Raw genomic sequence first — 13,214 nt, 5'->3', positions numbered from 1 at the left:
CCACGCCCACCACGCGCGCGCGGCTTCTCGGCAACCGGCACCACACAACAAAATGGCCGCTGCGCCGCCGCGGTGCCTGAGGAGATGAGGCGAAGCGCTTGCGCACCTCCGCGTCCCGTCGCTGTGTTCCGCGGGGTTTCCCTGTTCGGTCCTCGGGCGGTGAGTGCCGGGCCCGGGCGAGCCTGTCGTCGGGTGTCGGGACCGGGTTGCGGGGCGGGGGCGTGCGCGGCGAAGGCGGGCAGGCCTGATGGGGCGGGGTGGGGACTGGGCGGCGGGGCGGGCCGGGCCGGGCCGGCGGGGGCGCCGGGGACAGGTCTGCACCCGACGGACGGAGAGGCCGGGGGACCGCTCCCGGCTTCCCGAGGCGTGGCGTGGAGATTGACAGGGGTCGGGGGTGGGGGAGCGCGCCGGGCGGAGGCGTGTGGGCCGGGGGCGGGGGCGGGTGTCAGGTGAATGAGTGACAGGGATAACGATGCGCGGGGCATCCCGGGAGTGGTACCCAGGGGGAGAGCGACACCGAGAAAGAGGACGGGAGGGAGGTGCGCAGAGCGTTTAAAAAGCGATTGCACGGAACACGGAAAAAGTGAAGTAGGGCGTCTCACGTCTCACCGCGGATGACAAAATAGAACTTGAACCCAGAATCCGAGGCCTTGCTTGCTGACGATACACCGCCACTCGTATGGGATTCTGCTCTTGTATGGTGTGTCTGTGAGGATTGAACTTTGGGCAGCGTGGGAACTGGAGGTGTGGCTCAAAAGCTAAGAGAGAGCGCTGAGTGTTCAAGCTCCGTTCTCTAACAGACAGCTTGATCTCTGGTAAGTTATAATCTAGAAGAAAAAGACTTGGTACTTTTGCAAACATTTAATTCCAAGAGTAAAATTGTTTAATAGAAGAGACCCCTCCCACTTAGCTCAGGGAACATGTTGAATAGGGAGATATACTCCTGTAACTCTTGACTGTAGAAACCCTGTATTCTTAAGAGTCTAACACAAGTCTTCACACATAAAAGTTGCTCAATAAAATTAGATACATTAATGAAAAGCTTGGATGTGGGGAATCTTAGTACAGTGAGTGAGATGGGAGAGTGAATTCGGAATTGATAGAGAAGGACATATGGACTCGTGTGTTGCTGTGGAAAGGTAATTAGGTAGACAGTGTAGTTGGGATGAAAAGGAATGGGTGACTGAGTAGTGCGTGGGTCAGTGTGTTGGAATAGATCAGGATATCAGAATATTTGCTGAGAGGAAGCAATTTGGGAAACAGTGCCGATACAGAGGTTATGGGAAGGGGGTACTAGGAAGAATCAGAGAAATGGGAGTGACTACTATGGTATAAGGGAACTGGGACCAAAACTGGAAACTTGGCAATCAGAATGAGAGAAGGTGGGGAAAGAGGCCCAAGTAGTCAGCACAGAAAGATGAGATGGCTTTAGTTGGAATGTGTTGGTTAGATAAATTTAAGAGATATGGGAATGGGTTTGAAGACAAGACTACAGAAAATTAAAGGTAAGGGTTTTTAAATAAGCAAAGGTTATGGAATGAAAAATCAAGGAAAGTACTGAGATGTGATTAAAGACTATAAAGGAAGTGTGGTAGGGGATATGAAGGTATACAGAGGTGGTCAGGAAGGAGAGATGGAAGATTTGGGGGTATCAAGATCTGCCACATTGAAGATCAGAGAGGAAGATAGAAAACTAGGAATTAGGAAAGGTTAGATAGAGGTAGAATTTGTCCCCTTACTGTCTGTGATGAGTGGGGCTTTTAGATCAGGTTATTTGGGTCTGTGGGTATCTAGAATTTTATTGCCAGGTTATATGAAGGATTTGGATTATCACAGTATTCCTGTGCTTTCTAGTTGCTCTGTAGACCATCTTTGGGGTCTTTAAAATGTATCTCCAGCTCTTATGCTTGTTTTCTGTCTCTCTTGTTTGTTCATTCATTCTCAACTATCTTCTCGTTGTCATTGCTTGGTCTTTGTATATCCTAAACTACATTTCCACTTTTTAAATTGCTATTTAAGATTTACAACCTCAAGACTGTAGTCTTTGACATATTATCAGCCATTCTCGAACATTGTAAATCCCAAAGTTCTGTTGACTGAAGTATCTCTCCAATAGTATATCCTACTTATTAAACAGATCATTCTGGCTCTCTGTCTATCATGTAGTGATGAAAGGGGAAGATATGAGAGTTTATAGACAGATAAATTAGAAGCTTTTAGTAATTAGACCAAAATGGAGTAGACAAGACTAGAGATCAACAGAAATAGAGATATTTAGGATTTATGATTGAGTGTGTAAATAAGGAAGAGAGAGGTGTTAAGAGTGACTCCCAGGTTTCTGGCTTGTTTCCATGAACATTGGTTAGAACGTTGCAGGGGGAACAGGGAAGAATCCAAATGGTAAATTGTTTGTATTGAGATTAAAATGTTGTGCATATGATGCCAATGAAATATCAACCAGTTGGAAAGATCTCAGAGACAGGTCAGATCAAACATAAATACCAGCATTGGGAGTCATGGTTGTGTTTATATTGAACAAAATGAGATTAAAGAGGAATTAGAAGAAAATTTTGAGGAGTACTGACATTTGAATTAAGACTAAATAGAGGAAAACTAGCCGGCAAAGGTATCCATGGCATGGCTAGTGAGGCAAGTGGGCACTGAGAGAATGTGGTGTCAGGAGCCACAGGCATGGAAGGAAAAAGATCCCATCAATGTTAAAGACTTCTGGTTACCATTATTTCCAGCTTGAGCCTGGACCCTTTATGTATGTAGACAAGACTTGGTGACTAGTTCAGTCCCATAAACTCAAAAGACATGTCAAGAGACACTTCTCCTTGGAACATGAGTTCATACTACAGTTCATGGAGGTCTTTGCTCCATAATAAATGATCAGCAATATTTGAAATAGTATCTGCTCCATCAGTTTGGAATATTTATAGATTCTGAGGTTATAGCTTTAGTCTTAACAGCTCTAGAGATAATAATTTTGACAGCTGTAGAAAAATTAAGTTATTGAATATATTGAAAACTCTTCCAGATTTTGATGGTTACCTGACTCTACTTTTACAATGAAGAAAGGTCCTCAGAAAAGACACACCAAAGCAAAGAAGCCACCATCCTCTCAGTCTCCTCCTGCTCCATCATCTCTTCTGTCCAGTATGAGATCCAGGTCACTTTCACCTTTAATCGGGTCTGAGACTTTGCCTGTTCATTCTGGAGAGAAGTGGTATGAGGAAGTCGAATTTTTAGGTGAAAACAGTGTGCTATCGGACTGCCAAGATCATAAAGGTATCACTTTCAATATAAAGAATTTGACCACTTGTGTAAGTACAGATAGAGAATACTAGATTGTATTTTTGATCCAAATGTAAAACCTATCCTGAACTTGGACTTGTTTTTATTGATAGAAATGTGTAAGGACAATGAGAAAAACTAAGGTTTTTGAGGGAAGGTTATAGTGTCTGAAAGGATTAGGGGAGAGGAGTTTTTAGAAAGAGGAAGTTGTATTTCCTGTGCAAAGAGAGGGCTTTAAAGCTCCTAAGTTAAATTTGTCATCTTGATTAGGGAGTTGTACACTTAACGTCAGAGTAAAGTGCCCTCTGTAAAAGTTCCATTATGAAATAGTAGTCACACTTGGGCTATGCCAGTCTGCTTATTCTAAAACCAAGTGTTGGTTTAGTAGTGAACTGATTTCTACTTAAGAAAACATGTCTATGTACCACCAGCATTTTTACTGTTTTTCTTTAAGGTATTCTGTTTGGAAGTCTGTGTTCAAAAATGCCTCTGCTTGAAAACCATCATAGGAAACCTTTATTCTACAACCTGGAACTATGCTCAAGATTAATTTTTTTCTGATTCATAAAGTTAGTGTGAAGAGAAAATTTTCTTTTTTATAGTTACTTGTATAAAATGTAATATGCCTTAAACAATGTTTGATAGCAGTATCTACGAGTGCTATCTAGGAGTGCTATATAAGATGTTCTATTATCAATATTATTGTCTTCATAAAGAATGTTTTGTTAAAAAAAGAATAAATTTAGATGCTTTTTCTGTAAAAATTTAATAGGATTTTAAAGAATTTCAGTGTTTCTAAACTTTAGACAGGCATTAAAAATACACAACTAGCCATCATCAGTGGCTCATGCTTGAGATTCTAGCTACTTGGGAGGCTGAGATATGAGGCTTACAGTTTGAAAACAGCCCACGCAGGAAAGCTAACCAACAAAAAGCCAGAAATGGAGCTGTGGTTCAAATGGCAGAGTGTTAGCCTTGAGCAAAAAAGCTCAGGGACAGCACCTAGGCCCTGTCAAGTTCTAGGACTAGCACAAAAAAAACCAAGCAAAAACAAAAACAAAAAACCTAAATAATACTGGAAATAATAACTTGAAAATATTACCTAGAAACAAACTTGAATTTGGTCTCTTCTGTTTTGGTTTAAATCCTGGATTTCACCTCACTGGTTGCAAGATCTTGAACAAATAATTTCGTAATAAATGAGAAGTTAATAATTTCTATCAAAAAGGTTACTATATAGATTAAACAGTTTAAAAGTGAAACATTTATTGTGATGGTTAAAATGTGTGACTTTAGCTAAGTATCACTATCCCACAATATTGTGCAATTTATGTAAACACTTAATCTCAATAAAGAAATTTTTAAAAAAACTGCAGGTGAGCCAGAAAAAAAAAAGAAACATGTAACAGATTTTGGTGAATAGCCAACATATATATTGTACAGCAATTACTATTATTTTTAAGAAATGATATAAAATGGGCTAGAGGTGTGACTCAGTGGCAAAGTGCCTGTCTAGCAAGTGCAAGACCATGAGTTTAAACTCCAAAACTACCAACAAAAAAAGAGAAGAAATAATGTAGATTACAATATTATTACTCGTTATGCTTAGAACTAGTTTATTATTTAGATTTGCATGGATTAAAATTTCTCTTCTTACATAGCTGATTTAATTTGTGGAATATTTTTGTGTCCCTTTACTGATAATGACTTGTTTCTGTAATTTCAGGATCTGAGTCTTATGTAGGAGTCCGATATATTACAGAGGCACTCATTAAAAAACTCACTAAACAGGACAATTTGGCGTTGGTAAAATCTTTGAATCTTTCACTTTCTAAGGATGGTGGCAAGAAATTTAGGGTAAGTTACCAACCATTTCTAAATATAGACACCACTTCATTTTCTTGCACCTTAAAACCTGCCAAAAAATTATCAATGCGTATTACTCAATATTCTATACATTGTCTTCCCTTTCTCTATAAAAGGTATTGGCAAACAGCAACTTGCAGCCAGCAAACTGTCCTCTTTTATTAAGTTTCATTGCCTCTCTAATTTGCTCACATATTGTCTATAGTTATTTTTGCAATATAATAAAAGACCTAACTGGAAAGCTAAAAGTACTTATCATTTGGCCTTCTACAGAAGTTTGCTACTATAGATATCCTTACTATAGAGTTGTTTACTACTTTGTTCTTAAAAATAGAAAACATGAATATATTATAATAGACAAGTTAATGTTTTATTTTTCGGTTGGTCGTGAGGCTTGAACTCTGGGCCTGGGCACTGTCCCCCAGCTCTTCAGCTCAAGGTGAGTACTCTACCTCTTGAGCCTCAGTGCCACTTCCCCTTTTGGAGTGGTTTATTGGAGAAAAGAGTCTCACAGACTTTCCTGCTGGCCTGGCTTTGAACCCGTGATCCTCAGATCTCAGCCTCCTAAGTAGCTAGGATTACAGGCATGAGCCACTGGCACCCCATGACAACTTAATTTTTTAATTAGAAAAAATGGAATTTAGATTCTACCATGTTACTTCAAAAATTATTTCAAAAAGGCAAAGAACCAAGTGAAACCAAACCAAACAACAATAAAAATAGTGCTTTAAAAGTGTTAGGTAGGAAGCCGGGGTGGTGGTGGCACATGCCTGTAATCCTAGCTACTCAGGAGACTTAGATCTGGGGATCATGGTTCAAAGCCAGCCTGGATAGCAAAGTCCGTGAGACTCTTATCTCCAATAAACCACTAGAAAACTGGAAGTGGTGCCGTGGCTCAAGTGGTAGAGTGCTAGCCTTGAGCTGAAGAGCTGAGGGACAATGCCCAGTCCCAGAGTTTAAGCACCAGGACCGACAAAAAAAAAAAGAAAAGAAAAGAAAAGAAGAAAAAAAAGTGTTAGGAATGAAAAAAAAAAAGCATTAGGAAAGAATATTAGAAACTTTTTTTTAATCTTAGCAGTGAATGGAGAAAAGAAAAAAAATCTTGTATCAGTAAATGGAAGGCAGAAGGACTGAATGGTGGCAAGTAAAGGAGATAATGAGATAATCTTACAAAATAAGAAAGTGATAGGTCTTGATGGGAAAACAGGTTCAATGAAATGCAGTCTACTCTCTATAAAAGAAATGTGAGCATAGTAATTAGGAGCTCTATGCAGTAGATAAAAATCAGTTCACAACCTGGGCACTGATGGCTGTTTCCTGTAATATTAGCTACTCAGGAAGCTGAGATCTAGACCTATGGCTCAAATTGGAAGAATGTCAGTCTTGAGTGGAAAAAGCTAAATGACAGCCCCTAGGCCTGAAGTCAAGCTCCAGGACTTAAAAAAAAAATTAGTTCAGTACTATGCTCTGTTGCCTGGTATCATACTTTGTGTGCAGTGTGTAATGTGTATCTACTGTAAAATGACTTCTTTTAAGCCTGAGGCAAAAACCAGAAGAAAGAAGGAGGTTGAATATGCAGTGTATGCAAGGTTTTGGGGAATGGGAAAGGATAACACTTAATTTAGTAGTATAGTACCAAGTTTTTTTTTAAGGAGATAGGAGAAAGGAAGAGAAGAAGGAAAGACGTGAAGAGAGAGAAGGAGTTGGGAGTTGGACAGTTTAAGCCCCTTATTACATAGGAAACATTAAAAGGGAAGTTTGACAACTAGAGGACAGTTGCTACTTACAGTCAAGGGAAGTTGTACCAAGGACTATGTAGAACAGTAAGAATTTAGTGTTTTATGATGACTAATCAAATAAGTTTTATATACTGAATGTTTTTGTTAGAGCATGTATCCTGTAAAGTATTCATTTGTTTCCAATTAGTACATTGAAAATTTGGAAAAATGCGTTAAACTTGAAGTACTTAATCTCAGCTATAATCTAGTGGAGAAGATTGAGAAGATGGACAAGCTATTAAAATTACGTGAACTAAATTTATCATATAACAAAATCAGGTGAGTATCTCCCTCTTTAGTTAGGTAGCATTGCAATCTTAGATTAATGCTATCCATTACTGAATGAATCTTTTGATATAGCAAGTATTTTGATTCTTATTTATTGATATTCTAACCCTTTGTATAAAATGGTCTTTATATTTATGTATTTATTAAGTTCAGAATAATATCTTACCTAGCATAAACAAGGAAGCACATACATTTGTTTTTGAGTGGCAAATTTTATCTTAATTCAGTTTTTATCATGGGCTTTTCACAAATGTTATCCTTACACTGCTTTTATTACATAAAGAATGTTGGCATGGGCTGGAAAGGTGGCTCAGTGGTAGAGTGCTTGCCTTGCATACATGAGGCCCTGGGTTCAATTCCTCAGCACCACATAAGCAGAAAAAAGTTGGAAGTGGTGCTGTGGCTCAAGTGGTAAGGTGCTAGCCTTGAGCTGAAGAGCCAAGGGACAGCGCTCAAGCCCTGAGTTCTGGCCCACGACTGACCAAAAAAAAAAAAAAAAGAACGTTGGCATGAAAAGAATACTTTAACCCTGCCATTTTGATCTTTAAAATATTCCAAATCATTTGACCCTGTGTATTTATCCTGATATTCTTTGTTCATTGCTATAAGAAAAACTTTCAAATCTTTTTTCTTATTAAAGTACATATTACTGTGAGAAATAAATGTGAAAAAACCTGGAATTGGCTAAAATTACATATAGAAAGCTTGTTCTGCACAAAATAATGTGCGAGCCAAATTTTGAAAATCTTTAACAATTTTACCCCGTTAGACTTCTTTAAATATAATAGACAACAAATCAAAACAAGTAATAGTGGCAGTTCTAAGAAATGGAACCAGGTGCTAGTGGCTCATGCCTGTATCCTAGCTACTCATGAGGCTGAGATCTGAGGATCATGGTTCCAAATCATCTCAGGCAGGAAAGTTCATGAGAGTGTTATCTCCAATTAATCACAGAAAAAGCTAGAAGTGGTCTATGGCTCAAGTGGTAGGGCAAAAGGCTTTCCTTGAGCAAAATGATGCTCAGGGACAGCACCTAAGTCCAGAGGTCAAGCCCCAGAACTGGTAGTAAAGAAAAGAAAGAAGTGCTGGGAAGGTAGCTCCGTGGTAGAGTGCTTGCCTTGCATGCATGAGGCCCTGGGTTTGATTCCTCAGCACCACATAAGCAAAAAGAAAAAAGCTGGAAGTGGCACTGTGGCTTAAGTGGTAGAGCGCTAGCCTTGAGCTGAAGAGCTGAGGGACAGCGCCCAGGCCCAGAGTTCAGGCCCCATGACTGGACCCCCAAAAAAAGAAAAGAAATGGAAAAAAACTGATAAAATCAATATAAATAGAATTGAACCTCATGAAAATAATTTCAGCAAAATAAGAATGGTGATAGAGAATTTTAAAAAATATTTGTCCAGTATAGAAAATTGACCAAAAGATTAAAACCAACAATTTATTTGCAAACAATTTGGGAAAATTTTTATCAATAAAAATTTATCAACATGCGGGGCTGGGAAGGTGGCTCAGTGGTAGAGCACTTGCCTTGCATGCCTGAGGCCCTGGGTTTGATTGCTCAGTACCACAGAAGCAAAAAGAAAAAAGCCAGAAGTGGCGCTGTGTCTCAAGCTGTAGAGCGCTAGCCTTGAGCTGAAGAGCTGACGGACAGTGCCCAGGCCCAGAGTTCAGGCCCCACGACTGGACCCCCCCCAAAAAAAAATTATCAACATCGGTAATAAATGTTTTATTCAAATACTATGATTAAAACAACTGTGTTTATAACATACTGTTATTTTAGGGGCTTCTATTTCCTGGTGCAGCCTATCATTTTGTGGTGACAATGTAGTAATTAGGGACTTCTCTTGGGCAAGATGGTACGCACAGAAGTGAGTGCTGTTGGGTTTCTAGATCTCTCCTGATTCCCTCTCTACTCATAGTCATCACAGTAGTCAATGAGAGGGCCCTAGTCTTCCTCTTTTTTTCCTGTTTGATAGGGTCTTAACATGTGAGAGGGAGAGGGGTAGGTAGTATTGCTGGGTACAGTAATAAAAGGTGAGTGGTTCAGCTGCTTTAATGAATTTAATTTTAGCCACTTTATTCTCATTTGTGGAAAGAGTTAATAAATTAAAACTGGAAAATAACTTCACATGTACTCAAAGCTGCTTATTCTAAAATTTCAATAGGATTATCATTGCACTTAGTATAAGTTTAGTTTTGCCCTTTGATTTCCAGCAAAATTGAAGGAATACAACATATGTGTAATCTGCAAAAGCTAAACCTTGCAGGAAATGAAATTGAATATATACCAGTATGGTTTGGGAAGAAGTTGAAATCTTTGCAAGTGCTTAATCTGAAAGGCAACAAGATATCATCGGTAAGTTGTTAAAATAGGAAGAATTTTTTTTCAAATTTTTGGACTTGTAAAAAAAGTTTCTTTTACAAAATTGAATTTCTTTTTAACACTCTTAAGCCATGTCTGAACACCAAATTCACATAGGACGTAGTATTCTCTAAAGTAATTGAAAACAGGCAGTTCTAATTTTGCATAGGTTTAGTGGTAAGAATTGATCTCATAGTGTTTTCACATTGATCACTTGTACTCCATAGCAATCTTGTTATGGAGACACAGTGATAATTATTTTGTAATACTACCAGTTGAGTTAGTACAGCCTTATTCTTATTTTACAAGTAGTCTCAAAGAGGGCAAGTTCTTTATCCAAAGTTACAGCTTGTACCAGAATCTAAACTACTGTATTCTACAATACTATCTTATAATAAAGTTTCTTAATTTAGGGATTAATCTTAATTGTAGTGGTAGGCTTCATTAGATATTGATCACTAGTTTGTTATAGAATAACTTGATTAGCGTAGTTTATTAATTGGATAAAGATGTACTTATTTCCTCTGGAGTATAATTTATTATTTTCTTTCAGTGTTCACAGCTTGGTTTTCAGTAAACACTTTCTTTTTTCTTTTTCTTTTTCTTTTTTTTTTTTTTGGGTCCGGTCGTGGGGCCTGAACTGGGCGCTGTCCCTCAGCTCTTTAGCTCAAGGCTAGCGCTCTACCACTTGAGCCACAGCGCCACTTCTGGCTTTATTCTTTTTGCTTATGTGGTGCTGAGGAATCGAACCCAGGGCCTCAGGCATACAAGGCAAGCACTCTACCACTGAGCCACCTTCCCAGCCCTCAGTAAACACTTTCTAAGTGAAAAAAACATTACTTAAATGTATATTAAAATTGGGAAAACTATGATAAAATTTAAAGAACATTGGTCATAGAAAATAGAAGATGTAACTTCAACTATGGGCCCAGATTTTCCTTCTGTAGACTTAAATGTCCTTTTAAGTCCTTGTTTAAGTTGGAGAAAATAATTCTTGTACTGCCTACTATGCAGGAGCATCATGGGGATCAGATAAAGATAGATGTGAAAAAACTTGCGATCATTAAATAATTCTTTTTTTTTTTTTTTTTTTTGGTTGGTTGTGGGGCTTGAACTCTGGGCTTGGGCGCTGTCTCTGCACTGTTCAGTTCAAGTCAAGCACTCTACCGCTTGAGCCACAGCACCACTTCCAGTTTTCTAGAGTCTCATGGACTTTTCTGCCCCAGCTGGCTTTGAACCATGATCCTCAGATCTCAGCCTCCAGAGTAGCTAGGATTACAGGCATGAGCCACTGGTGCTGGGCTTTGCGATCATTAAATAATTCTAAAGCTGTTAAGGCTGTGTTCTTAAGCTTTCAGCTGTGGAGACCAATACTACTACTACTACTACTACTAATAATAATAATAATAAGCAACACTAATGCTGTGTTATCAACAATCTATGGTTTTTTAACTTCATCTTTATAAAGATGTGATAAGGAGACTCAACCATATAACCACCAAATCCTAAGAGCCTCCGAGCTGAGTCCCACACCATGTTGGACAGAATCACTTTGGATCTCATGAAGTTTACAGGATGATGGGAAGCAGTAGCCATAAATCTAAAATATGCCACAAATATTTTACAGCATAGTTGCTTCTTAGGTAGAACCCAGTATCAGTACAGTAATAGGAAAATCATTCAGTTAATACTTATTACTAATTTTACATGATATATTCTCACCCCAGTTTATTATTTTGACATTGGTATTAGTAAGAATGAAGTATATTCGTGGGAGAAAATATGTATTTGGCTCAGCTCTTTGGCATGGTCTTTGTCAACCTTAAATCCCTCTGGGTAAACATAAGAATCTTCAAAGAATGTATATATAGGGTTGGGTAGTGTGGGTTAGGAGAACGTAAGGCCCTGGGTTTGATCCATAGCACAGCAAAAGAAAAAATTATGGGCATTTCTATATAGCCTTGTGTCTTTCAACTATCAATTGTAATTCAATTATCTGAAAATTTACCAAAATATTTTTATAGTTATTTATTTCCAGTTTGTTTGATTAATATAATAAACAGACAATAGGGTTAGAGTTACATAGACTTGAATTCAGATCCTGTTTGATTCACTTTTTTAAAGCTCTGAGCTTTATATAGTCAAGTCACTTAATTCTTAATACCTGTTTCTTCACCTATAAAATTTAAATGATATTTAAATTATATGTATATATAGTTATATATGTATATATAGCTATATACATATATGTGTATATATATGTGTATATATAAGTGGTTAATATAAAAAACCCAGTACTGTCCTGGTACACTATATACTCTGTGCTCTCTTCCTGTGCCTTTCCTAACACCATTACTTTTGGATAAGGGGCTTCATGAATAGATTTCTTGCCATTTTTAGAGTGACTTCCTTGATTTATTGCCTTCTTCAGTTACATTTGGGATGCTTGCAGTAAATGATTCCAATACTACTGTTATATCATTTCAGCTCCAGGATATAAGTAAGTTGAAAACACTTCAAGATTTGACTTCTCTGATCTTAGACGAAAATCCAGTTGTGACCCTTCCTCATTACATCCAGTTTACAACCTTTCACCTTCGTTCACTGGAGAGTTTGGAAGGTCAGCCAGTAACCTCTCAGGATAGACAAGAGGCTTTTGAAAGATTCAGTTTAGGTAAGAATACACTTGGAAAAAATAAACTTATATGGAAAAGGAATTTATTTTCAAAAGTTATTTCAGAAAAATATTATATTATGAACTTCACAATGCTTTAAAATTTCCATGGAAGCTGAGATTGGTGGCTTATACCTATAATACTAGCTACTTGGGTGCTAAGATTGTCAGGCTCATAGTTCTAGCCCAGCCTGGGCAAAAAGTTCATGGGATCCAATTTCAACCAATAAACTCTTGATGAACTGAAGTGTGTCTTTCATACAGCTTTGAGGGAAATAATCTGGTTAATACATTAAGGAGATCTTTTTTGAAGCAGGGTGGCAAATGAGATGGAGCAATATGGAGATGAAGGAGTCTGTTAGGTGGCTATTAAAGTAATAGAGGGTAGAAGAGTTAGTGATCTGTGCTTAGGTGGCAGATGTGAAAATGAAAAGATCACTTGTGAAGATAGAATCTGCCACATTTTTGTTGGATTAGATAATTCTCAAGCTTCTGATATAAGTGGGTAGATGATGTTATCACTTCTAAAAATGGAAGAATTCTGTTTTGTATGGGACTTAATGAGTTAGAAATACCTGTGAGAAAACCATATAGAGTCAGAAATGCATCTGTATTTTAGATAAACCTGGACTAAAGATACAACTGAGCATCCCTAGTGTAAAAATCTAAAGTCTAAAATGCTCCAAAGTTAAGCCATTATCAGAAGACAAATGGCACATGTTCTTCCTGATATGTGTAAGTTAGATTTAAAACACGAGATACAATAAATTATACAGGATTCTAGACACATACAGTAAGACCAAAAGAGGATAGTCTTAGGAGAAAATCACCAAGTTGTAATACCCAAGCTCCTTTCTCATATTCTCATAGATATGTATATGTATGTATATATATATATATATATATGTATGTATGTATATATATATACATACATATATATATATATATATAT

At 37.9% G+C, this 13,214-nt stretch overlaps 1 protein-coding gene across 6 annotated transcripts in view; it reads left to right on the top strand.

Moving 5' to 3' along the window:
- Window positions 1–48: 48 nt before the first annotated feature.
- Window positions 49–13,214, top strand: part of LOC138803181 (centriolin-like) — an 86,627-nt gene continuing 73,461 nt past the window's right edge. For 5 of the 6 annotated variants that reach the window (XM_069987031.1, XM_069987030.1, XM_069987032.1 and 2 more), the window contains exons 1-6: window positions 49–159; window positions 3,041–3,291; window positions 5,024–5,154; window positions 7,090–7,220; window positions 9,441–9,582; window positions 12,076–12,262. In XM_069987031.1, coding sequence (XP_069843132.1) covers window positions 3,072–3,291; window positions 5,024–5,154; window positions 7,090–7,220; window positions 9,441–9,582; window positions 12,076–12,262 — 811 coding nt within the window. In that variant the 5' untranslated portion in view covers window positions 49–159; window positions 3,041–3,071. Of the gene's footprint in view, window positions 160–491; window positions 816–3,040; window positions 3,292–5,023; window positions 5,155–7,089; window positions 7,221–9,440; window positions 9,583–12,075; window positions 12,263–13,214 lie in introns of those variants that run through there. The other variant, XM_069987028.1, reaches the window with a different exon arrangement.

The sequence above is a fragment of the Dipodomys merriami genome, unplaced genomic scaffold (genome assembly GCF_024711535.1).
Source record: "Dipodomys merriami isolate MVZ:Mamm:240054 unplaced genomic scaffold, mDipMer1.0.p SCAF_336, whole genome shotgun sequence".
Lineage (NCBI taxonomy): Eukaryota > Metazoa > Chordata > Mammalia > Rodentia > Heteromyidae > Dipodomys > Dipodomys merriami.
The sequence above is the reverse complement of the archived record's forward strand: the minus strand, read 5'-3'. Positions and strand labels throughout refer to the sequence as shown.